The sequence below is a fragment of the Schistocerca gregaria genome, chromosome 4 (assembly GCF_023897955.1).
Source record: "Schistocerca gregaria isolate iqSchGreg1 chromosome 4, iqSchGreg1.2, whole genome shotgun sequence".
Classification (NCBI taxonomy): Eukaryota; Metazoa; Arthropoda; class Insecta; order Orthoptera; family Acrididae; genus Schistocerca; species Schistocerca gregaria.
This window is the reverse complement of record NC_064923.1, coordinates 339,610,181-339,637,651: the sequence shown is the minus strand read 5'-3', so window position 1 is coordinate 339,637,651 and position 27,471 is coordinate 339,610,181. Positions and strand designations below refer to the sequence as shown.

The window sequence follows — 27,471 nt, the reverse complement described above, 5'->3', positions numbered from 1 at the left end:
CCAGCCACTGATGGTGGAGACAATGAAATCAATACTCTCAAATACATATTGACACATGTTACATGTGAGGTAGGGTTCTTCAGGGTGGTGCACAGATGAGAGCTCTCGCTGTTGAGCTGTTTTATATAATAGTTCACTTAACAACTGCAAATAAGTGCACACTTAATAAACTGAAAATAACTCCACTATATAGGGAGATTCATGAAGATATGCAAATATTTTAACATGTTATTCTACAAGTAAAACTAAAGAAAAACTTTCATATAAGCAAAGGTCCACAAAGTTTAGTTATGGAGTTACAGCTAATAAAAGATTTTGCCTTAAATTTAGCAACTTCACTAATATGAAGCCATCACAAAACTGTACGAGGTTAAAGCAAAGCATGTTTTCCATTTTTTGTTGTTGTTGTTGGTCTGGTGAATGTAATGAAACATGTCCCAGACATGTATCTGCAGTAGTTTTCCAGAACACCTGGAGAAGCGGAGATTATTATACAAGTAAATTTGTTTACTTTCCATTAACGATGTAGAAATGTTTACGTCACTTTCGGCAACCATTAATAAGTTGTTTCCGAACCTTGAAAGAAGTTAGTTTTCTGTATTGTTCAATTACAGAACATAACAACAAGTGTATTTAAGTGAAACCACATAGTAACTGTTGTAGTTTGTATAGTATTTATGAAATAGGGATGCCTTTCAAATTTACGACACAGGAATATGTCGATATGGTGTTTCTTTATGGCAAATTTGGTGGTAATTTGATGGCTACAGTTAACGAATATCGTGTACGTTATCCATCTTGGAGGATTCCGAATACCAAACCAATGTTACACATTCTCTACCTGGCATTCATCTACATCTACATGACTACTCTGCAATTCACATTTAAGTGCTTGGCAGAGGGTTCATCGAACCACAATCATACTATCTCTCTACTATTCCACTCCCGAACAGCGAGCGGGAAAAACGAACACCTAACCTTTCTGTTCGAGCTCTGATTTCTCGTATTTTATTTTGATGGTCATTCCTACCTATGTAGGTTGGGCCCAATAAAATATTTTCGCATTCGGAAGAGAAAGTTGGTGACTGAAATTTCGCAAAAAGGTCTCGCCGCGACGAAAAACATCTATGCTGTAATGACTTCCATCCCAACTCGTGTATCATATCTGCCACACTCTCCCCCCTATAACGTGATAATACAAAACGAGCTGCCCTTTTTTGCACCCTTTCGATGTCCTCCGTCAATCCCACCTGGTAAGGATCCCACACCGCGCAGCAATATTCTAACAGAGGACGAACGAGTGTAGTGTAAGCTGTCTCTTTAGTGGACTTGTTGCATCTTCTAAGTGTCCTGCCAATGAAACGCAACCTTTGACTCGCCTTCCCCACAATATTATCTATGTGGTCCTTCCAACTGAAGTTGTTTGTAATTTTAACACCCAGGTACTTAGTTGAATTGACAGCCTTGAGAATTGTACTATTTATCGAGTAATTGAATTCCAACGGATTTCTTTTGGAACTCATGTGGATCATCTCACACTTTTCGTTATTTAGCGTCAACTGCCACCTGACACACCATACAGCAATCTTTTCTAAATCGCTTTGCAACTGATACTGGTCTTCGGATGACCTTACTAGACGGTAAATTACAGCATCATCTGCGAACAATCTAAGAGAACTGCTCAGATTGTCACCCAGGTCATTTATATAGATCAGGAACAGCAGAGGTCCCAGGACGCTTCCCTGGGGAACACCTGATATCACTTCAGTTTTCATAATCAGTAAGAGCTTGATATGTGAAGAAGATATTGTGGATGCTGTTCAACATAGCCCGAGTACCAGTACATGACATATCACTCAATGATTAGGCATTTCACAATCTAAGGTATAGCATACACTGAAGTACAATAATCTGTATCCTTACCATCAACAAAAACTGTATCATTTACATTTGGGAGATCCTGCCCTTTGCTTGGAGTTGTGCAACTGGTTAAATACTAATTGGCAGTTACACAAATACATTTTATTTACTGATGAGGCACAGTTTACTCAAGATGGTATAAACAATTTACATAACGAGCACGTATGGTCTGAAGGAAACCCACATGCAACAGTGCAACACAATTTCCAGCAGCAATTTAACATAAATGTGTGGTGTGGTATAATCCACACACACTATATTGGGCCAGTCATTTTCCCAGGGCATCTATACCAAGACCGTCACTACACATTTAAAATAACATTTTCACCAGAAATGGATTTGTCATAGTGCTACACGTCTGTGGCCACCCAGATCACCCAATTTGACATCAATGTATTTTTGTGTATGGGGATGGATGAAAGACATAGTTTATGGGGGACAAAGTCAATACACATGAGGCATTACTTGCTTGCATTATGAATGCAAATTGACGATATTAAGAATAACCCTGTGAAACTGAAACGAGCAACAAAATCTGTTCACAGACATGCAGCTAAATGCATTGAACACATATTAGAGACCTTTTTGAACATTTATTGTGAAATCGTATGTGCACTGTACAACTTCCTCAACACTGAGTTTTATTTTCTTCAGTTTAACATGAATTCACGTGTGCTATTGTAGTAATTAAAGCAGTTATCTGACACATTCATACAGTTTCATTTAACACTATTACCATCATTTTTCCAAAAATTAAATTCTCCACAACTTCTGTTGAAAACTTTGTGCAATAGTCTGGAATTTAAAATAGAAATTGGGCCAAGTAATTAATAAATTTAAAATGTTACAAAATTACATCTTTGCTTCTCTGAATATTCTGGAAAACTATTGCAGATACTCATCTGGGACATGTTTTATTAGATTCACCAGATCAATAACAACAAAATAAATGGAAATCATGCTTTATTTTAACCTCTTACAGTTTTGTGATGGCTTCATATAAGCAAAGTTAGTAAATTTCAGCCAAAATCTGTTGTTAGCTGTAACTAAGCATTTGTGGACCTATGAACTTTTTTCATTAGTTTTGCTTGTAAAATAACATATTGAAATATTTGCATATCTTCATGAATCACCCTGTATACAACACGAACCGTCTATTCATGAAAGATAACTGGATAGGTAGAGTGGGTCTGTAAACTGAAAAGGAAGCAGCACTTGTACTGGGAGAACACACCTCTCCCGGAAGAACACTACAACTGCTGCACCGAATGACTTAGAATTAATTTTTCCAGAATGAGATTTTCACTCTGCAGTGGAGTGTGCGCTGATGTGAAACTTCCTGGCAGATTAAAACTGTGTGCCCGACCGAGACTCGAACTCGGGACCTTTGCCTTTCGCGGGCAAGTGCTCTACCAACTGAGCTACCGAAGCACGACTCACGTCCGGTACTCACAGCTTTACTTCTGCCAGTATCCGTCTCCTACCTTCCAAACTTTACAGAAGCTCTTCTGCGAACCTTGCAGAACTAGCACTCCTGAAAGAAAGGATACTGCGGAGACATGGCTTAGCCACAGCCTGGGGGATGTTTCCAGAATGAGATTTTCACTCTGCAGCGGAGTGTGCGCTGATATGAAACTTCCTGGCAGATTAAAACTGTGTGCCCGACCGAGACTCGAACTCGGGACCTTTGCCTTTCGCTGGCAAGTGCTCTACCAACTGAGCTACCGAAGCACGACTCACGTCCGGTACTCACAGCTTTACTTCTGCCAGTATCCGTCTCCTACCTTCCAAACTTTACAGAAGCTCTTCTGCGAACCTTGCAGAACTAGCACTCCTGAAAGAAAGGATACTGCGGAGACATGGCTTAGCCACAGCCTGGGGGATGTTTCCAGAATGAGATTTTCACTCTGCAGCGGAGTGTGCGCTGATATGAAACTTCCTGGCAGATTAAAACTGTGTGCCCGACCGAGACTCGAACTCGGGACCTTTGCCTTTCGCGGGCAAGTGCTCTACCAACTGAGCTACCGAAGCACGACTCACGTCCGGTACTCACAGCTTTACTTCTGCCAGTATCCGTCTCCTACCTTCCAAACTTTACAGAAGCTCTTCTGCGAACCTTGCAGAACTAGCACTCCTGAAAGAAAGGATACTGCGGAGACATGGCTTAGCCACAGCCTGGGGGATGTTTCCAGAATGAGATTTTCACTCTGCAGCGGAGTGTGCGCTGATATGAAACTTCCTGGCAGATTAAAACTGTGTGCCCGACCGAGACTCGAACTCGGGACCTTTGCCTTTCGCGGGCAAGTGCTCTACCAACTGAGCTACCGAAGCACGACTCACGTCCGGTACTCACAGCTTTACTTCTGCCAGTATCCGTCTCCTACCTTCCAAACTTTACAGAAGCTCTTCTGCGAACCTTGCAGAACTAGCACTCCTGAAAGAAAGGATACTGCGGAGACATGGCTTAGCCACAGCCTGGGGGATGTTTCCAGAATGAGATTTTCACTCTGCAGCGGAGTGTGCGCTGATATGAAACTTCCTGGCAGATTAAAACTGTGTGCCCGACCGAGACTCGAACTCGGGACCTTTGCCTTTCGTGGGCAAGTGCTCTACCAACTGAGCTACCAAAGCACGACTCACGTCCGGTACTCACAGCTTTACTTCTGCCAGTATCCGTCTCCTACCTTCCAAACTTTACAGAAGCTCTTCTGCGAACCTTGCAGAACTAGCACTCCTGAAAGAAAGGATACTGCGGAGACATGGCTTAGCCACAGCCTGGGGGATGTTTCCAGAATGAGATTTTCACTCTGCAGCGGAGTGTGCGCTGATATGAAACTTCCTGGCAGATTAAAACTGGCAGAAGTAAAGCTGTGAGTACCGGACGTGAGTCGTGCTTCGGTAGCTCAGTTGGTAGAGCACTTGCCCGCGAAAGGCAAAGGTCCCGAGTTCGAGTCTCGGTCGGGCACACAGTTTTAATCTGCCAGGAAGTTTCATATCAGCGCACACTCCGCTGCAGAGTGAAAATCTCATTCTGGAAACATCCCCCAGGCTGTGGCTAAGCCATGTCTCCGCAGTATCCTTTCTTTCAGGAGTGCTAGTTCTGCAAGGTTCGCAGAAGAGCTTCTGTAAAGTTTGGAAGGTAGGAGACGGATACTGGCAGAAGTAAAGCTGTGAGTACCGGACGTGAGTCGTGCTTCGGTAGCTCAGTTGGTAGAGCACTTGCCCGCGAAAGGCAAAGGTCCCGAGTTCGAGTCTCGGTCGGGCACACAGTTTTAATCTGCCAGGAAGTTTCAATTAATTTTTCCTCTATCAGTGTAAAACAGGGTGCAGATTTACTTAGGTTTTGTCCATATGCATTTTTATCATTATTGGTAACACCTATCTGTATTCCATGTAGTGTTAACTATTGATTCATAAGAAGTGCAGAGGGGGATTGATATAACTTTTGGAACACGCTGTAGTTGCTTCTTGTGACATAGTGGGGTAGAGAGAGTAGGACTCGCCTATTCGCTATTCAGTTTGCAGACCTATGAAGAAGGGAAGGGCACGACCCCAATCAAGTGACCTGCTTTCCCTCACACACCTATCCCTCACCCACCTGTCACACACTTAAAAACACAATTTATACCTTTAAAATATTTCTACTTAACTTCATGTAACAGTGACCCTCAATTTTATGCCATTAAAACACTACTTTTAATAATCAGCAATTTTTCCATCTCCTGCAGTGCACAAACTATTAGTCTTAGAGAAAAAATTAACAACACTTTTTTCTTGTAAGAAATTTAATATAGATTAATTTCATACTCTGAAGCATTTTCACTAAATTCTGCAGTTTTGGAGTTACTCAAGAAAAACAAAATGACCATTAAACTGCACGATGCCCCCCACCCCATTCACACTCTACCATTCGGGATTTTTGGTACATTGTTCATGACGCTCATTCCTCTGACTTTACAAAAATTTGTGACTACATGGGCTAATTAGCTTGTGCACATCTACATGTAATCATTTGATATCAGTGATGACAAACATAACATGTTGGCTGATTTTCCACTTGCCCTTTTTAATTTCCTGTATTGATATTAAAGTTTTTATCCAATTTATGCAAGAGGTTTCATTCAACATGTAGTTTTTTCTTCACTAGTAATTGTTTCAGCTGTGACCTATTATCCTCAGAAGCTCTTTCTTGAGGAAGAATTTACCCATTCAGAACCATTCCCATGCAGATCATGCTATTTTGGCGTGACCAAGAGAGAGGTTGCGCATCACTGACAACCCCATGTGAACAATTCTCTTTCTCCTAAGTAATGCTCCATGTTCTGCATTAACAGATTTGACAAAAAGCTACATCCAACACTTGTTCACTCAAAGAGAGACACAATCTTCATAGCAATGTGAGGAGCATTCAGACTGTTTCCTGGAATCCCAAATAAAATTTGTTGCTCATAATTGATTACAAAATAGGGAAAACAGCTAAATTCTTTAATAGAATACAGTGTATTTGATATGTTAACATCATCCTTGTAATAGAAGTTTACTGTAGTTTTGTCAAGCAGTGAAAAGACCATGTGACACCCAGAAATGAACAGGCTGTTCAACTTTTTTGCAAAGGGTATTTGGGAGAAGGATGCATAATAAGAGCACCTATTCTAACAAGTGTACAGAACATGCATGTGCATAAGCTATAAAACTGATGGGCCCATTAGTCACGCCACCTCCCACACTCCCACCCCCACCCCCCTTAGAAGAGCCAACTGATCACTTTAGACTACTGTAGATGTAGAACTGGTACAGGCAGTCACTGAAATTAACTCAAGGCAGTGAAGTGGTGTGCATGTCCTAGTCAATTATATGGGATGAGCACACTAATATGTTTCTACGTGAACATGCGATAGAACAGCAGAAAGAAGCTACCGGTATGATTTTGGATGTACCCTTGCCCAGACTGCTAAGAAGTTGCTTGATTTGTTGGTGTATCAATGTGTACTGTTCCAGATGTCAACAACGAATGGTATACAACTTACAGCTATATATAATCAGTGTAAGAGCAATAACTGTAAAAGGTCCTAACAGACAGGGACTGGAGACAAGTATCATGCCTTGTCAGTGACAGTTGGTTTCAAACCTGGCAGCAACAAGTTTCTGACAAATCATTCAAAAGGGAAATGATTGCATTGGGCACTTGGGGTAGGATACTGAACAAAAGATTGTTACTTATAGCAGCACAGAAAGCTCCATGTCTTCATTGGGGGCAAACAGCATTAAAAATGGAGAGTAGTCAACTGAAGGCAAGTAGTACAACACAAAGATTCGTGATTTTTACCTCTTTTCAAATGATGTAAGGCACTGAGTGTGCCAGTGGCCAACTGAGGTGTTTAACCTGTATGAAGCATGTCGTTTAAGTCGGGATTGGTTATATGATGTTTTCTGGGTGTTTTTTATATCGTGAGTGGTGCCCATTCACTCAGTTGTTACCCTTAATATGAACCGGAGTATTTATTTTAAAATTTCTGGTGACCAAATGTTGCCTTTTCTTCTACATCTTCATGATGACTATTCTGTTGATGCTCCCATTTTTCAAGATGAAAACAGCTGTGTTCACAGGGCTGCATGCGTATGTTACTCAGGCACCCTAATGCACCTCAACTGTCAAACTAAATCACTCTATCTCAATCCCATGAAAAAATTGGGGACTGTCTGGAACAGCAGGTGAAATGTTTCAGTCAACGTCCCCACTCTACAGGATCTAATTATCAGTTGTGGTTTCAGTTGTATATATCATACCTGAAGAAATTTGTGGACACTCTTCTGTGCCAAACTGAGGCCACTATCCATGCAGGAGGCAGCATTAGACATTATTAGTGCGGTGTATCCTGGAAATAACTGCTTTTTGACAGTGCGCTAATTTTTGTTTGTGCCGAATATTCGCCACTGTAAAGTTGTTGTAGGCTGACATAATAACATGCAGGGCAGTACTGGCTATGAGTTGTATTGTTTAAGCAGTACATAGTGACTAGCAAGCGTGCCTTCATGTAAGATGTATATGTACCTGTACACTCGTTACATTTATCAGATGGTAGAGGCCACAGTATTAATTATGTATTTTATCAAATGCTAGAGTGTAAAAAGTGTAGCTTATTGATAGTTACACATTAATAAATCAGCATATTTGTGACTTAACGCATTTCTTGCAATCAATAAAATCTGTACCTGATTGTGATTGGTACCCATCCTCTGACATAACAACCAGGTTCCTTTCCGACCAGAATTATATTGACTAAATTAAAGATGTTTATCAACTGTGACTATGAAGATACTGGAGAAGAATAAGATAGCAACTTTACACCACCCAGGAAAAAGTGCAGGGTTCTATTAATAAAAAGTCAAGCCAATCACATAACTGGAAAGATACTATCTATGATTGTATCTTCATTAGTAGTCAACAATGAAGTACAGTGTCAAGCTCCTTCCAGCGCATGGCCCAGGGAAATTAGCTCTTCGAAATTATAAATGACAGAAATTCAAGTTCTTTATGCTGACTTCTTGTTGACGAATGACAATGATGGTAAAAAAATTTAAAAGAGGGATGTGCCTGGTTCAATGGCATGACTTCACTGTTCACTGTTGTTTTCGAAAAAAAAATCTGTCAAGGGTATGAAAAATTGTTTGACAGCATTTCAGCTTCTTGAAAGTCTGACAATTACAAGAATTATAAACTCCACAGTCACAGAGCAGACAAAAAACAAGCAATTCTTCAGTCTACAGTGTAACCTAACTTAATATCTACTACATTTTTGTGGGTGAGTTGTAATTTTTTATGTTGTTAACCACTGTGAAACATGTAGAGATCATAAAAATGTACTGTTTGTTGTTATAAATCAGTGTTTACCAGAATACATAAGCAGATCCACGTGCCGTACCATAATGTGTAATTCCGCAAGGCAGCTTACCATTATTCCCTTAGCAAGGAGGTACAGTACTTAAATAAGTGAACTCACACATGAGGAGTAAGTTTCAAATTCCCATCTGGCTATCCAGATTTAGGTTTTCCATGGCTTCACCAAAATGTTTAAGGTAAATGCAGGGATTTTTACTTTGAAAGGTAAACATGCCAATTTTCTTTTCCCGTCGTTGCATATTTTGAGCTTGAGCTCCATGTCTACTATCATCATCTCGACAGACTGTTAACCTCAATTTTCAATTGAAGCCATGAAGTCTGTATATGAGTCTGTGATCATTTTATTTTTAGCACTTTTATTTTCACAGGTCCGTCTTGATCACATAGATTTCTTTACACTTTATGACTGGTTTCGGCTTACGCCATCTTCAGATCATTAAATTGCACATGTTTAACTTGATGATGATTTATAACAGACTATTTTAACGATCTGAAGATGGCGAGAGTCGAAACCGGTCATAAAGTGTGAAGACCTTTTAGGCTGCCATAGAGTTAAAACTTCAAAAATTAGAAATACAGTATAGTTACAGTAATTACAACACAATATTTGTGGATCGAGACTGAAGAGGAGGTTTTCATATGTTTATGCAGTACATACAGCACTACCATGCCAGCAAAATGTAAAAACTTTTAGTAAGGGAATAAAGAAGCAGCAACAATGTAAATTGTTCAGTAATGTCAAAAGGACAATAAATGAGATGAAATATTGAGCATGTTTAAAACTACCTGTAAGTTCTGTACAGTATAACTGTCATGAATGACACATCTTTGTTCCAGTTACTGTATTACAAACATTAATAAATGGAAAGACAGTATTCTGAACATAATTTCATGAAGCCCTGTACGTTTTCCTATGTTTCTTTTTTAAAATGCTGTACAAATATGATGAACTTTACCTAAAACATTGAAAACATGAAACATACATAACCACAAAACATCAATAATAAATACATTATTATTCCACTTCTATACTTTGAAATAATAACATGTATAGGAATTTTCTAGTTTCCTACAATCACAGCAAAACAACTGTTTAGTTTTTTTAACCAACTGCATTATCTTTAAAACGTTATACAGTAAACCATATTACAATATATTGTCTTAAGGTAATCAGTCATCTTTCCTTTTCGCATTTTATGATGCATTCATTTTAATGCCGATATTGTAATTTGGGATTGAACTCTTATTTGAAACTAAGAAATTTTTGTAACTCTTACATCATTAAGTGATGATACAACAAACTGTTGTTCTTGTTTGCATTGATCACGTGATGGTTTCAATGACTTGCAAGAATTTCACTGTTGCCAGTCATTCACAAAAATTTTAGAAAATGTAATGTACAATCGGCTTTATAACCATCTTACCTCAACTAACATACTGTCAAAGTCACAGTTTGGATTTCTAGAGGGTTCTGATATTGAGAAGGCTATCTACACTTACAGTGAAAATGTGCTTAATTCATTAGTCAAAAAATTGCAGGCCACTGGTATATTCTGTGATCTGTCAAAGGCATTTGACTTTGCAAATCACAATATCCTTTTAAATAAATAAGAATATTATAGTCGAACAGGAAATGCTGCAAAATGGTTCAAATCTTATATCTCTAGCAGGAAACAAAGTGTGTTATTAGGAAAGACACATGGATCAAGCTATCAGGCATCATCCAACTGGGAACTAATTATGTGTGGGGTCCCACAAGGTTCTATTTAGGGGCCCTTGCTTTTTCCTGTGTATATCAATGACCATTCATCAGTAACATTACCAGATGCCAAGTTCGTTTTGTTTGCCAATGATACAAACATTGCAATAAATAGCAAATCAAGTGTATTCTTAGGAAGATCAGCTAATAAAATACTTGTGGACAGTAATCACTGGTTCCTAGCCAATTCTATGTCACTAAACTTTGAAAAAACACACTACATGCAGTTCAGAACTTGTAAGGGGTGTCCCACGAGCATTTTCCTAACATATGATGACAAGCAGATAGAAGAAGTGGACAGTGTTAAATTCTTGGGATTACAGGTTGATAATAAATTCAGCTGGGAGGAGCACACCACAGAACTGCTGAAGCATCTTAACAAATCTCTATTTGCAATGTGAATTGTGTCAGACATGTTGTTGTTGTTGTTGTTGTTGTTGTTGTTGTTGTGGTGGTCTTCAGTCCTGAGGCTGGTTTGATGCAGCTCTCCATGCTACTCTATCCTGTGCAAGCTTCTTCATCTCCCAGTACCTACTGCAGCCTACATCCTTCTGAATCTGCTTAGTGTATTCATCTCTTGGTCTCCCTCTTCGGTTTTTACCCTCCACACTGCCCTCCCATACTACATTGGTGATCCCTCGATGTCTCAGAACATGTCCTACCAACTGATCCCTTCTTCTAGTCAAGTTGTGCCACAAGCTCCTCTTCTGCTCAGTTCTATTCTATACCTCTTCATTAGTTATGTTATCTACCCATCTAATCTTCAGCATTCTTCTGTAGCACCACATTTCGAAAGCTTCTATTCTCTTCTTGTCTAAACTATTTATCGTCTATGTTTCACTTCCATACATGGCTACACTCCATGCAAATACTTTACAAACGACTTCCTGACATTTAAATCTATACTCGATGTTAACAAATTTTTCTTCTTCAGAAATCATTTCTTGCCATTGCCAGTCTACATTTTGTATCCTCCCTACTTCGACCATCATCAGTTATTTTGTCCCCAAATAGCAAAACTCCTTTACTACTTTAACTGCCTCATTTCCTAATCTAATTCTCTCAGCAATTCCCCGATTTAATTCGACTACATTCCATTATCCTTGTTTTGCATTTGTTGATGTTCATCTTATACCATCCTTTCAAGACACTGTCAATTCCGTTCAACTGCTCTTCCAAGTCCTTTGCTGACTCTGAAAGAATTAAAATGTCATCGGTGAACCTCAAAATTTTTATGTCTTCTCCATGGATTTTAATACCTACTCCGTACATTTCTTTTGTTTCCTTTACTGCTTGCTCAATATACAGATTGAATAACATCGGGGAAATGCTACAACCCTGTCTCACTCTCTATCCAACCACTGCTTCTCTTTCACACCCCTCGACTCTTATAACTGCCATCTTCTTTCTGTACAAATTGTAAATTGCCTCTCACTCCCTGTATTTTACCCCTGCCACCTTCAGAATTTGAAAGAGGGTATTCCAGTCAACATCGTCAAAAGCTTTCTCTAAGTCTACAAATGCTAGAAACGTAGGTTTGCCCTTCCTTAATCTAGCTTGTAAGATAAGCCGTAGGGTCAGTATTGCCTCACGTGTTCCCACATTTCTACGGAATCCAAACTGATCTTCCCCGGGGTCGGCTTCTACCAGTTTTTCCATTCGTCTGTAAAGAATTCGTGTTAGTATTTTGCAGCTGTGACTTATTAAACTGTTTTTTCGGTAATTTTCACATGTGTCAACACCTGCTTTCTTTGGGACTGGAATTATTATATTATTCTTGAAGTCTGAGGGTATTTCACCTGTCTCATACATCTTGCTCACCAGATGGTAGAGTTTTGTCAGGACTGGCTCTCCCAAGGCTGTCAGTAGTTCTAATGGAATGTTGGCTACTCCAGGGGCCTTGTTTCGACTCAGGTCTTTCAATGCTCTGTCAAACTCTTCACGCAGTATCGTATCTCCCATTTCATCTTCATCTACATCCCCTTCCATTTCCATAATATTGTCTTCAAGTACATCGCCCTTGTATAGACCCTCTATATACTCCTTCCACCTTTCTGCTTTCCCTTCTTTGCTTAAAACTGGGTTTCCATCTGAGCTCTTGATATTCATACAAGTGGCTCTCTTTTCTCCAAAGGTTTCTTTAATTTTCTTGTAGGCAGTATCTATTTTACCCCTAGTGAGACATGCCACTACATCCTTACACTTGCCTTCTAGCCATCCCTGCTTAGCCATTTTGCATCTCATGTCGATCTCATTTTTGAGACGTTTGTATTCCTTTTTGCCTAATTCATTTACTGCATTTTTATATTCTCCTTTCATCAGTTAAATTCAATATTTCTTCTGTTACCCAAGCGTTTCTACTAGCCCTTGTCTTTTTACCTATTTGATCTTCTGCTGCCTTCACTATTTCATCCTTCAAAGCTACCCATTCTTCTTCTACTGTATTTCTTTCTCCCATTCCTGTCAATTGTTCCCTTATGCTCTCCTTGAAACTCTGTACAACCTCTGGTTCTTTCAGTTTATCCAGGTCCAATCTCCTTAAATTTCCACCTTTTTTTTTTGCAGTTTCTTCAGCTTTAATGTACAGTTCATAACCAATAGGTTTTGGTCAGAGTCTACATCTGCCCCTGGAAACGTCTTACAATTCAAAACCTGGTTCCTAAATCTCTGTCTTACTATTATATAATCTATCTGATATCTTCTAGTATCTCCAGGGTTCTTCCATGTATACAACCTTCTTTCATGATTCTTGAACCAAGTGTTAGCTTTGGTTAAGTTATGCGCTGTGCAAAATTGTATCGGGCGGCTTCCTCTTTCATTTCTTAGCCCCAATCCATATTCATCTACTATGTTTCCTACTCTTGAATTCCAGTCACACATGACTATTAAATTTTCATCTCCCTTCACTACCTGAATTATTTCTTTTATTTCATCGTACATTTCATCAATTTCTTCGTCATTTGCAGAGCTAGTTGGTATATAGACTTGTACAACTGTAGTAGGTGTGGGCATCATGTCTGTCTTGGCCACAATAATGCGTTCACTATGCTGTTTGTAGTAGCTTACCCGTATTCCTATTTTCCTATTCATTATTAAACCTACTCCTGCATTACCCCTATTTGATTTTGTATTTATATCCCTGTATTCACCTGACCGAAAGTCTTGTTCCTCCTGCCACCGAACTTCACTAATTCCCACTATATCTAACTTTAACCTATCCATTTCCCTTTTTAAATTTCTAACCTATCTGCCCGATTAAGGGATCTGACATTCAATGCTCCGATCCATAGAACGCCAGTTTTCTTTCTCCTGATAACGATGTCCTCTTCGGTAGTCCTCGCCCGGAGGTCCAGATGGGGGACTATTTTACCTCTGGAATATTTTATCCAAGAGGACGCCATCCACAAGTTCTGGCTGTATTTCTTTGACAAACCATTCACCACTATGACGGACCAATATTCTCTATGCTGGCTGACTAACCTGAAGGATCCATCAAGTCAACCGGTGAGATGGGCACTGAGGCTTCAGCAATATGACTTCACAGTAATATAAAAATGCAAACAGAAAAACACCAACTGCCGTTCAAGGCATCCTATGGCATAACCCAACAGCGTGGATGAAATCTTAATCATCGCTGTATTAAATGGTACTGTTGCCGAGAAGAGGGAAGATCTGGCATTGCTGGAAACCATAAGTGCCTTTGAGAATGAGGAACTGGCCAAAGGAGATTCCAATTCATAAAGGGAACATTATGTATGAGGAACAATGATCCAGTGGGACAGAAATGGTTACTCATCATCACAGATCATTTGTGGCCAGTTAACCTGAGGTATATCAACGATGCTCCCTCATCTGGTTACTTAGGATTCAAGACAGAATCAGATGCAGGTATTACTTGTCAGACCTCTATTGATCCAGCAAACATTATGTGAGGAATGGCAGCAACCGAAGCACATTTTGCAGTTACCTCTGGGGCATCTGGTATCAATTCTGCCTACAGTAGCGCTATTCCATTTAATTGGAATCGACCTCTTGTGGATGTTCTCACAGTCAACAAACAGCAATTGATGGGTAACAGTCTGCACTGACTACCTTACCTGCTACATTGTGCTGATATCTGATTGTGGTAAACTTTTCCAGTTGAGACTAATATCAGATGTAATTTCACTTTGTGAAACGACCCACAATATGACAACTGTGTACCACTCACAGATGATTGGTCTCACAAAATGCCTTAATAAGACATCAGTAGGTATGCTCTTGATGCACACTGATAAACAGAGAAACTGGGATACGATACTGTCCATCATGATGCAAATAACACAGCAAAGCAAGACTCCACAGGCAGATTAAAACTGGGCCGGACCTAGACCCAAACATCGAACTCGGGACCTTTGCCTTTTGCAGACACGTACTCTACTGACTGAGCTACCCAAGCACAACTTACGACCCATCCTCACAGCTTTACTTCCACCAGTACCTCATCTCCTATGTTGCAAACTTCACAGAAGCTCTCCTGCAAAGTGAAAATTTCATTCTGGAAATAATCCCCAGACTTTAACTAAGCAACGTCTCCGCAATATCCTTCGTTCCAAAAGTGCTAGTCTTGCACGATTTGCATGAGAGCTTCTGTGTAGTTTGGAAGGTAGGAGACAGGGTACTGGCAGAAGTAAAGCTGTGAGGACAGATCGTGAGTCAAGTCTGGGTAGCTCAGTCAATAGAACACTTGCCCACGAAAGGCAAAGGTCCCGAGTTTGAGTCTCAGTCCGGCATACAGTTTTAATCTTCCAGGAAGTTTCACAACAATGCACATTCCACTGCTGAGCAAAAAATTTCATTCTGAAGACTCTACAGGCTTTCATACCATTCTTTCTGCTCCACAGTTCCAAGGCCCATAATGATAATGGGTACATTCTGCCTGTTTCAACTGGATAGTACTCAAGATGACTATGTGAAACCAATCACCACCAGGACTGAAGAAGGAGAACGGGTTGTTTGCATACAGAGCCCAGACACTTAGAAGGAAGACAGAGCACTGTAACACCAAGCACTGGCCAGTGAGATACAGCCTGGGACACTTGGTATGAATTTTTTGACTGCGCAGAAAGTGAAACTATCAGAATAGTTATCAAGGTGTCACTTTGGGCAGTATTACATTCTTAGTCACTTGTCGGATGTGAAGTCTAGGATTATGACCTTTCATGACCACAACAAAAGAGCAGGTACTTCATACATGCCCTCCTGCCCCCTCTCCCCCATATAAAGTCTACTACAGTCCTGAGGCACAGAGCGACAATGGGCATCATCTCCTTCATGGAAACTGAGGACCCACTCCATGGGCCCACCCACATGTTGCCAAGGTTGTCTTAACTATGCTGCATAAGTTTCACTGTAAAGTCTTTACAAATCCTCTATGCAGTCCCAATCTCTCCCCATGTTATTTTCATATATTTGAAGCCCTCAAGAAAGACTTTTGTGGCCATCAGTTTGCTTTTGATAAAGAGGTGCTTGCTTGGGTAAAATAATGATTCCACAGGCAAATGCAAACATGATGAAGGCATTGACCATCTTGTCTCACAGTGGGAGAAATGTATTAACAGTTATGGTGATTACATTTGAAACAATAAACAGTTTACTTACTTTGTTCCCATCTGTCTTGCTTTCATTTGACTACTCTCGTGTGCGTTAAATGGTTCCAGTTCTAATTCATTGATTTTCAGCCACAAAGTCCTATATTTTTTGCATTTGTAAAATGGACAGTTTTACATTAATGAACATTTAAAGCTAGATGCCAGTCTTTGTACTGTGTTGGACCCTTACCAAGATACGACTGGATATTTGTCTAACTTCTCTTCTCAGACAGTATCTCATTATAGATAGTTGTGTGATCTACAAAAGTCTGGGGTTATCATTAATATATTCTATCCAGTCATTAATGTACAATATGAACAGTAAGGATCCCAGCACACGTCCCCAAGGAATGCTTGAAGTTACTTCTACATCTTCAGCAACTCTTCATCCAAAATAACATGCTGCATACCCCCTTTCAAGAAATACTCAATCCAGTCATAAATTTGGTGTGATACCCCATACAATTATTCTTTTGTTGACAAGCATTTGTGTGATACTGGGTCTAATGCTTTTAAGAATAGCTTGTCATCTGTCATCATCTCTTACTGGCAAAGACTCAGGAACCTATTGCCTAATCAAGCACATCTGTTTATTTGCCTACAGTACCCCACAAGACAACCTGTTCCTGCAGCAAGACAGTGCACCACCCCGTCACTTCTGTTTACTCCGAAGTTATAGCTGTATTTGTTTGGTTCCTGTGTCATCTTACTTAAATCCTATTTAGTACTCCTGGGACACTATCTTGATATAATTTATCATGATGGCATGGAGCAACAACAAATTGTCATAATATATTAGGTCTACAACTTCGCTTCCGCCGTTTTGCAATAGATGGCAGTTGCGGCAAGTGGGGATTGGGTGGTTTGTCAGAGGTGTAATACAGTAAGCTTAGGGATCTGTAAACATAATGCCATACAAATATTACTCGATTTGTGATTGCATCATAAGGTTATTCTCGGTACATCAACTTACGTACCCATTTCTCACCATTTGCAGGAAGTTTTAATTTTCTGCTTTAACATGAAGAAATCTGCAGCTATGGCTCTTAAAATGCTGGGTAAGACCAATGGTGAGGGAACTATTAGTGGAAGAAAATGTAGAGAATGTTTTCAGTGCCTTAAGAAAGGTGATTTTGATGTCTAAGACCAGCATGGTGATGGAAGACAGAACATTTTCATAGCTACTGAAACAGACGAAGACAGTCACAGGACATCATTATCGTAAGCAATTGATGTGCTCCAGCCCAGCACTGAAACACAAACGGCCGCAATACAGCAATAGACACATAAAGGTGATTTTGCAGCACATCAGTACTCAAACCCATGTCGCAAAACCCGTCAAAATATACATGGAAACATTGAAATGAGAAGTCCTATCCTTTCTGCTGTATTCTCCATATGTTGCTATCTGTGACTACCACTTTTTTTTTTATCAGTGGCATACAGTCTGGCTGACCAGCACTTCCAATCATATGAACAAGTGCAAAATTGAATCGATTAATTGATCCCCACAAAAGATGCCCAGTTCCTCCGCTACAGGATTCATATGCTATCTGAAAGATCGGAGAATGTAGTTGCCAGCGATGGGCAATACTATGAATCATAATTTTTTTGAGAGTTCTCGCAATAAAGCCCCGAATTTCGAGAAAAAATGGCAGAAGCGAAGTAGCAGACCTAGTAGTATGTAGTATTCTGTGTCACTTGCAAAATAAAATTTACTATCAAACAGTTTTGGATGACGAGCACCCCTATCAAATTTTCTACAAGAACACAAAATCTAAGGTTACCGACATCAATGAGCAAACTCTACAAGAAATCTAATTACGTATTTGTATGACACAGGCCAGTAGGGACAATACTATCCTATGGATTCACCACTGTGGTAGTAATCAAAGGCACCAAAATAGCTATGGACTACATGAACATTATTGCAGAGCACCTTCATCCCTTCACCAAAGGCAATAACCACATCAGCAGGATAACTGCCCATGTCACAAGACTTTAATCACATTACAGTGGTTTGAGGATCATGATGGTGCACTCACATTGATGTCTTTGCCACGAAATTTGCTTGATCTGGGATGGTACTGCACACGAGGCCAATGCTCACAAACCACTAGCTGGTAATTTATGGAAATTGCCTCACCTTTGTGTAGACAACTGGTGTCACAAAATAACTGGCCAAACAGATGCACATGAGGCCAGATACTTACCAGACAGATTCAGAGAAACAAGAATGATACTGCCAACACAATTATAGAATTTTTGATGAGAGGTGAACAAAGATCAACCAATGATTCGAGCATCAAAAAGAAGTGCACACAGGAAAACTAACTTTCATTCCAGATGAGCCCCACCTTGGAACCTCTGACAGATTGTGCAGTACAAAATAAAGATGTAATTGGTTACGCTATTAGTGTTGAAAATGAAGACTGTGCCAAGACACAGTTTCACTAAAGAAGGAAAATACAGCTGTAGTTGTAAGTTGTAAACAAAAAGTAAAGCATTACGAGAAACATTAGAGTCACCATTAGACATGCAAAGAAAGAAAGGAATTGGGAGAAGGATTTAGTAATAATAAAGCTTTTGCAGAAGAGTAGAGAGAGGCAGGCCTTGTTTGGGGGGGAAGGGGGGGGGGAATGCTTTTCAAGAAGATGAAGAGGAAAATAGAGACACAAAGCAAATAAAGGGTGAAGTAAATACAGTAATGGAATAAATGCCAACAGCAGCAGCACTAATTAAAACTTGTGTAGTAGAAAAATGTTACAGCAAAGTTGAAACTGAAAGAAAAGAAGAAGAGCCAGTTGATACGCACAGCAGATTCTTCATGAGATGAGATCCACAGACAGCAAGAGAGATCAGCATCTATACAAACAACAATATGAATGTTTGTTTCTTCAAAATCATGTATCTCTGAAAGTTCTTCACCAACTGCTTTAAATTTTTTACAAATAGTTGCATTTGAATACGAATATGGCTTTACATCTACTGGAATGCCATACACTCTGTGCGTGTGATAAGGGGATATGTTGTTAGCAAAACTCTTATGTTTGTTTGTTCAAAATCTTAAAATCCCTGATAATTCTTCACAGATTTTGACACAATGTTGCATTCAAATGTGCACATCTTTATATACTTACTGGAGCACCATCTAGTAAGTATATAAAAACATGCACATATTTGAATGCAACATTGTCTCAGAGACACAATAGGATGCTCATATTCAAATGCAATGTTGTGTCAAAATGACCAAGGGATCTCTGAAGAACTTTTGTAGATTTCAGATTTAGAACAAATGAACATTTACATCTATATAAACAATTAGGTAAATGTTCTTTGTTCAAAATCTTAAACATTGGAAACTTGTTCACCGATTGCTTTCAAATTCCGACACAACATTATATCTGAATACACACATCTTTATCTACAATCAGTTTGACAAGAAAGTGTATCCATATCATCCAGATTTTATACAACAGCTGCTTCAAAGTATAATTTGGCTTTCCTTCAAGCTTCATCTTAATATATGACCAAACATTTTCAATCGGATTTGCATCCAGAGACATTGCAGGCCAATCCATCATGACACCCCACTGTCTTGTTTCCACACTATAGAGAGATGGCTGCGATGTTTCGGATCATTATCCTCTTGAAGCACCCAGTTTGCCTTGTTCGAGCCAAATAGCTTCTTAACAGACCTCAGAAGGCAATACTGCACATTTTTCAGCATTTAAATTGCCTGTAAATAAGTGCAAATAGCCAAAACTGCAATTGACAAAACAAAACATTCAACTCTCATACTATTTACCCAAACACTGTGCAAAAGCGCATTGAGTATAGATTTGAGACCACTATCAGAGACATCACTGTGGACGTTACATTTAACAATATGGCATACACTTTCTTGTGGAACTGACTTTACCCACTGGAGTGTACAGGGCAAATCTATAAAAAAATGTAAATGTTCTTTTGTTCAAAACCCTAAATTCACAGAAGTGCTTAAAAATTTTGACACTGTGTTGCATGTGAACATGCAGGTTTTTATATATACCATTTTTTAAAAATATATAATACATAAATAAACATGTAATGCATAACGAAGAAACACTATTACCAAAAATCTGGACAAGTTCCTGACCTACTCTGATGAAAGTTCCATCAGACATAGGGTATGTATTTTTAATATATACAGTATGTAAGTATATATGTAATATATAAAGGGAAAACAGTGTTAGCAAACATTTCAAAATATATTGACCAATTTAGTTCAAATTTTTATGAATTACTGTAATAAATGTGTGGTCACATGCACACCACACACGCCCACTACCCACCTGTAATACTACTACAAAATTTGAATTTTCGACAACAATAAACAAGGCTCAAGGTGGGAGAGAGGGAGGAATAGGAAATGGACAAAGTTGACAAGCGGGTGGGAGGAAGTGGACATTAAAAGCAGAAAGGATGAGGTGGACAGAGAGAGGAGCAGGAGACAGAGGGGAAAGAGGAGGAGATCGACAAAGACCAGGGAGGAGGACATGGACAGAGGAGGAGGAGGAGGAGGAGGAGAAGATTACAATTCTCATATGTATTAGAAATGTGGGCTTTCTCTTTGCTTCCTTTTCCATTTAACCAGACTGAGCCACAGCAATGCATGGAGGGGAACAGCTAGTATTTAATGAATACTGCGGTGTCAGTCACTATCTAGTCAGCCGCACTTTGCAATACGTATGTCACCAGTTACGCCTCTGCATTTCCTACAGCCACTACCACAGCTCGAGGGTGCTGCCGTGAATGATTATGCCACTGCCACTGAGATGCTGAGATGCAATCATCCCCTCTCCAGAGCTCCAGCAACGGATGTACTTAAGTTCGAACATTCAAGCACCGAGCCACATTTTCTGTATTTGCCAGTTGAATAACATTTCATAGGCCAGTGCTCAACAATTTCTGAGTAGACATTGTAATGCAGAGAGACAGATTTATAAATCTTTTGTACCTGTATATATTTCTACATTCAAATCTATGTTAGCGACTCCAGTAATTAAAACTTCCAGGCTAAGAGGCCGTGGTCCAATAGTAGAAATACTTCTCCCTGACGTTTCGTTGCCAGCTGCGGGCAACATCATCTGAGGTGAGTCTACGATTGGCTGCTAGGCTGTGGATGTCCTGTTTACATAGAGCGCGTAGAGGGCGCCACCACTCATCACGTGTTGTCAACAGAAAACTATCTCTGGCTGGCGTCATTATTCTCGATCAAAGGTAATCGATTGTCACATCTTTGATACAAAGTCGATCGCCATATCTTATCTAACTTCAAGCCTTCTTCTTTCCTGTTAAAATTATAGTGGTGTTTATATAAATTAAACAGGGCCTCCATGGCCTAGCAGCCAGTCGTAGACTCACCTCAGATGATGTTACCCGCAGCTGGCAACTAAACGTCAGGGAGAAGTATTTCTACTATTGGACCAAGGCCTCTTAGCCCGGAAGTTTTAATTACTGAAGACGCCGGCCGTGAAAGCCTACATACTATGATTATGTTAGCGACAGATGCTGCCACTATAGCAACAAAGTTATGTATTATTGTTACTATTTGATATTAGATGTAGAATAAATTAATATCTTAAATCTCTGTTCATGAACATTATCTGTTCCTCCTCTTATATCCACCAAAGAACCACACAACATGCAATGGAAGATGTAACACACACAACAGTGAAAACAACTGGCATAATCAAAAATCAATCATTTGGAGGAACTACTAAGAAAGAAGCCTCCAGGTAAGTTAACAATAGAAAATGTAAAAAACTCATATTCTATGAGTTCAAAGAAATATTTAAAAAGACTGCTTTCTTATACAGGATTATAAAAATGCTTGTCAGCCAACTGCTGAATAAGTGTGATGTGAACTGCGTTAAGTTTCGTTATGTGAATTAGGTTTAAATTTTGTAACATAATGTATTATGGCAGTACATGTACTTCAAATGCTGCAAACTCAGTTTTGTATGTCTACAGATCTCTAGAATAGTGTGTGTATTATACTTAACATGACAGTCTTGGTTAACTGATACTTCTTACATATTCTATTTAAATAATTTCACATACACGTATGTTATTTAAGGAATGTATTTATTAACAGTAATAAAACATTACAATACATAGCAGCTGTCTTGACCAAATGCCAAGCATAAATGCGCAGGCAACTAACAAAATATGTTTAAACAAGAACTTCTGAGCACTGCAAACAATTGCCATTCTATTAGTCACAATTCTGACATTTTTAAAGCTCACAGATCACAATAAAGGTTAAGCAATACTGTGGTGTAAAAAATACTTAAATATTTATTTCTGTTTAATGTACATCAAACAATTAGACACTTCCCAGCCTATTTAATAAAATGAGTCCACAGGCATTCCATCACATGATGGTGCTTTAGTGCAAACATACTGGTTAAATATACCAGTTTTTCCACGAACTTTCTCAAATGTCTGCTCACTTATGACAAAGAATTTTGTCACTAATGTATACGAGATCCTGAAAATCTGAATGAAAACTGAGTTGCATTGGGAACTCCGTATTACATCACAAATGTTTCCATTTTACACTCCTCAACATATAGGCCTGGATAAAGATTATTAATATGAAGTAACCACACTTGTCCTTCATTCTGAACACACAAATAATTAAAAATGTTCCAATGATTAATTGTGCAGGATCATATGTGCAGTGATGTATCACAGCATTCATGTAATCCATGATATGCAGTGCATGCAGTAGCTTGTTTATCACTGTGTAATTGAAAATGTTTAATATTTTCTTTCTTTATCTTCAATTAATATATCACAATAAAAAAATATGTTCCAAACTGACAACTGACTTTTGCCAGAATAACATAAAATGCTTTGTCCAAATGTATAATAATAAGTTGATCTTTTACAAAGCATATCTATAAGAAAAAACATACAAGAGGCACAGAAGTCATATAAATCAAACAATAAGTTACTATGATACACATTTACTTTACAGTACCCCCCCCCCCCCCCCCAAAAAAAAAAAAAAAAAAAAAAATTACTGATGCATTTTTGATTTAAGAATGAAAAATTAATTCTGTAATCTTAAAGTCTTCCTTCAATACTTAAGGACCATACAATTATTTCAACAATGATCCAGTCCCTAATTTTGCCACTGAAGCAATGTTCAGTACTTCTCCAACAGCAACAGTATAGACTGGTTTCAATAGAGGCATTACAAATACTAATTTACGTCAAATGTGTTGTAAATTAATATCTGTAAGTATCTCCAACGTTGTAATCCAAAATAACCTGATGCTTTAGAAACTAAAATGTATTACATAATGTATTCAATACTGCCCTAAACTGAACTCATTCTCTATAAAAGCCATATGCAGGAACATAAGAGTTCAAATTGGTAGGATTAATGCTGAGCAAACTGTTTGCATTTAATACCTTTAGGGTACCATAAAGTAAATTACCATTTTACAAAATTCACACCTTGAAAACAAGTTTCCCTCTAGCACCCTTATTATGAATAATGTCATGATGAGCTTGGGAAGCTTCCTCAAGTGCATATTCTTTGGCAATTATAGGTTTAACCCATCCATCTTCAATTCCTTTCAGAATCACACCAGCAGCCTCCAAATGTTCTTCCTGGAATTTATGAATATGTCAAACACTGATCACAATTTACATCATCAGTAAATATTAACAGTATCTACAATCTTAATCTCTTATAACACGAGTTATAAATGATGAGGAATTAAAAGCTAGTGTTAATGTCTACTTCACTTCCGGAGATACAACACTTGGCACACACGACAGAAAAGGACACAAATGAAAATTACCTCCAATATATGGGACCGCTGATTCCACCTTCAGGGTGAGAAAAGATAAAAAGGCCGAAAGCGGGCATTGGCAGGTCACTTTCACCCCATGTTAAGAGAAACTCCATGAGATATGAGGAGAAAAGCAGGCAAAGATGATTGGAAATGTATTAAAGGGACTGTAAGGTCAAAGAAAGATCAGTTTATTTGTCCTATCATCCATTGGGAGGTGACAGGCAGCTGACAAGAGTAAAAAATAAGGATCTAGAAGAAAATAGAAATAAGTAACAACATAAATCACAGTAATGAAGGTTCTGGTAGAATGTAATTAATTTAGGAATAAAGGAGACCACTCACTGATAGTATAAGCTTGATTCATCAACAGGAACACAAAAAGAAATGTAAACTTGTTATCTTTTGGACCAATTATTTAATGAGCTTTGGTAGAGGAAGGAAAAGACAGAGCAGGAGGGCAGGGCTCGGGGAGGGTTAGCTGGTGGCTCGAAGGAAGGCAGCCAGTGTGCAAGATAGAAATGCAGAAGGGGAAGGCAGCAGTTGTACAGGATAAGAATGTGACACATGAGCACTGGAGTCAGCAAGTCGTATGCTGCACCATGACAATGACATGAAGATATGGATTGAGAGTGGGAGACAGGACTGAGGAGGGAGAGACTGTTGGGTAGAAGGTGTGAGTGCAGTAGGTTAACAGACTGAGGACAGAGGATTACAGTAGTGAATGATGTATTTCAAGGATAGCTCCCCAAATATGTAGTTCTGGAAAGCTGGTGCTGAGGGGAGGGGGGGCAGGATAATTCAATAATTCAGATGGCATGGGTTGTGCTCAGCAGCATGTTCCATCACTGAGTGGTCAACTTGGTTGTTGGCCACAGTTTGGCAGTGCCCACTGAGTCCGGTAGACAACTGACGGTGGGGTAGGAGGTCCTTCATTTCCAGGCATGATAACAAATAATCAAAGCTTTGACAAATGACATAGTTCAGTTGCTGCAGTCCCGGACAATCCTTTGCGGCTAGTTCCTGGGAGTGGTGAGATGATTAGTGGGGTTGTGAGGATATGTTACAGGAAATCTGTAATATGTTTGTGGACTACAAGGGAGGATGGGTGAGAGTGCCTGTCTGTGAAGGCCTTTAGAAGACCTTCAGCATCCATGGACAACCAGGCCACTGGACCCACACCATATACCCAACAGTCTCACCCCCTCCTCTGTATTGTCAACCCTTCCCATACCACAACTTTATGCCATAGTCACTGTGTGCAACATAAGTCACTAGCACCGTGTGTTGCATTCTTATACCTCACATCCGCTGCCTTCTCTTTCTGTACTCTCATCCCACACACTGGCTGTCTCCCTCTATCTGCCAGCTACCCCTCCCCAACCCCTCCTCCATATACAGACAAGGAAAAAAAATCCTGAATTTCCCAGTTAAAAATAGTTTTTCTACTGTGAAAATGCACTGTACTTGAGATAAAGTATATTATTTCTGTTTCAAGTGACAATAGACTATTCCCCAAAGCTTTAAAACTTATCAATCGTCTGAATGGTAAAGGTTTTCCACACTGGCTTACAACTTCCCAGCACTTTACAAAACGAAACCCAGCAAAAAACAAAGCATTTTGAAAAGATCTCTGATGTGTGGCAACATGTATACTGCAAATTTTCGTATTACCAAAGTACAAAATACACCACCGTAGCTTGCTCATCTTTCCCCTTCTCTTTTACCTTCGGGACGGAACCTGTAGTTTCAAAAGCTCCAAGTGCTTTCCATTTAGTTACATACAATTCTATTAATGACAATGACCCTACTAGTAGGAAGTATCTTAAGCTTCTTAAAACAGCTTTAATAAGGTTATGCAGATGTAAAAGGGAAATAATTGTTTGTGCAGACTTTATCATTGATTTTCTGTCAGATTGTGCCCTCAGTTAGTACTGAGAGTTGCTAATGTCCAAGTCTGAATTACTGTCCTCAGCAAAATTCCCTATGAGGATTGAAAGACTTACTGCAACAGCTACAGCATTTGTTTTTAGACCCAACAACCTACAGTGATTTAGCTGTAAAACCAATATCTTATGGTTTATCTGTCCATGATCACCAAATATTAACGATATAATTTACTGACCAGTTTGGTAGAGCTCATACAAGGAAAGTATTGTAACACAGAATCATAAACAATGACTCCATCACTATGTTCAGAGAGAAATTACGAGAACAACACCAGGGAAAAATTCATGCAGCAGGCAGTGTTAACAGAAAATAATACAACACTTTCAAGTACTGTTTTTCTAAAACAAGTAAGGACAAAACTGAACAGAAGCAAGGGTAAAGGGTGGATAACTCCTGGGATTGAAGTATCTTGTGTTAGGAAGAGAGATCACTATGTAATTCAGACAACAATCAGTAGTCAAGATGTGAAACTCCGTTACCATCAGTGGTGGCTGCAAACACTACAGCCAGTAGTAAAGAATGGAATAAAGATTGGTTAGATTTACTTGTGCGAACCTTGCATGCATCATCCACGGACATTAGTTTAAAAAATACAACCCCTAAGGAGATTAAATAATTCATAAGGTAACTACAAAGTAAAAATTCTGCTGGCAATGAGGGTGTTTCTAGCAGAACATAAAAATCTTGTGCTGACTGCCAAGATTACCTTCAGTCTATCTTTGTAATCAATCAATGAATCAGAGCACATTTCCTGATAGACTTTGAGAGTGTGGATCACAAAATTGTACTTAGTAAAGTAAAATGTTATGGCATTAATGGTACCCATCTTGCATGGATGGAATCTCACCACCTTAACAGGAAGCAGTTCGTCTTATTAACAGACGATCTCTGGCATGAAAATAACTTTAGAGTGGGGGAACATATGTGAGTGCCACAGATATCAGTACTGTGCCAAATCTTGTTTCTAAACTATATAGATGTTCAAAAATTTTAATGGCTGTTGAGAACACAGGCATACTAATGAAGGGTACAAAATCAACCGTAACAGACACAGGCCAGATGACAGCTAAACAGGCCTATAAGTGGTCAACAGATAACAATTTCAATTTTATCCTCGCAAAGACTTATTTTATGCAATTTCAAACAAACAATAATTACTTTTTTACATCAAAGTAGACATTAACAGTCATACACTGAATGAAGCCCAGTGTTTAAAATCCCTTGGGCTCCAGCTGGATAACAAGTTATGTAAAGAGGATGATCCTACATCTCCCAGAAGTCTTTTAAAGAATGAAAATAATCTATTTTTGGTAACATAAAGTAGGTGAATATATTATAAACCTATTCCCGAGTGGCAACAGGAGAAAACACCCAAAAATGTTTGATGTATACAAGCTTCCAGAGCCAGCAACTCCTCCTCCTGCCAGAAGGGTTGAAGGGGAAAAAATAGGGTGAAGG

At 39.1% G+C, this 27,471-nt stretch overlaps 1 protein-coding gene and 5 non-coding genes across 9 annotated transcripts in view; 2 read left to right on the top strand and 4 right to left on the bottom strand.

Annotated features, from left to right (window-relative positions):
- Positions 1 to 3,277: 3,277 nt before the first annotated feature.
- On the bottom strand, positions 3,278 to 3,352 carry Trnas-cga (transfer RNA serine (anticodon CGA)). Its single transcript has one exon. It is a non-coding gene; the product is annotated as a tRNA-Ser (tRNA).
- Positions 3,353 to 3,877: 525 nt separating this feature from the next.
- On the bottom strand, positions 3,878 to 3,952 carry Trnas-cga (transfer RNA serine (anticodon CGA)). The gene has a single exon. It is a non-coding gene; the product is annotated as a tRNA-Ser (tRNA).
- Positions 3,953 to 4,177: 225 nt separating this feature from the next.
- Trnas-cga (transfer RNA serine (anticodon CGA)) lies at positions 4,178 to 4,252 on the bottom strand. Its single transcript has one exon. It is a non-coding gene; the product is annotated as a tRNA-Ser (tRNA).
- Positions 4,253 to 4,811: 559 nt separating this feature from the next.
- On the top strand, positions 4,812 to 4,886 carry Trnas-cga (transfer RNA serine (anticodon CGA)). The gene has a single exon. It is a non-coding gene; the product is annotated as a tRNA-Ser (tRNA).
- Positions 4,887 to 5,111: 225 nt separating this feature from the next.
- Trnas-cga (transfer RNA serine (anticodon CGA)) lies at positions 5,112 to 5,186 on the top strand. Its single transcript has one exon. It is a non-coding gene; the product is annotated as a tRNA-Ser (tRNA).
- Positions 5,187 to 22,322: 17,136 nt separating this feature from the next.
- Positions 22,323 to 27,471, bottom strand: part of LOC126268082 (zeta-crystallin-like) — a 147,086-nt gene continuing 141,937 nt past the window's right edge. For all 4 annotated transcript variants that reach the window (XM_049973566.1, XM_049973568.1, XM_049973567.1 and 1 more), the window contains one exon: positions 22,323 to 23,878. In XM_049973566.1, coding sequence (XP_049829523.1) covers positions 23,717 to 23,878 — 162 coding nt within the window. In that variant the 3' untranslated portion in view covers positions 22,323 to 23,716. The remainder of the gene's footprint in view (positions 23,879 to 27,471) is intronic.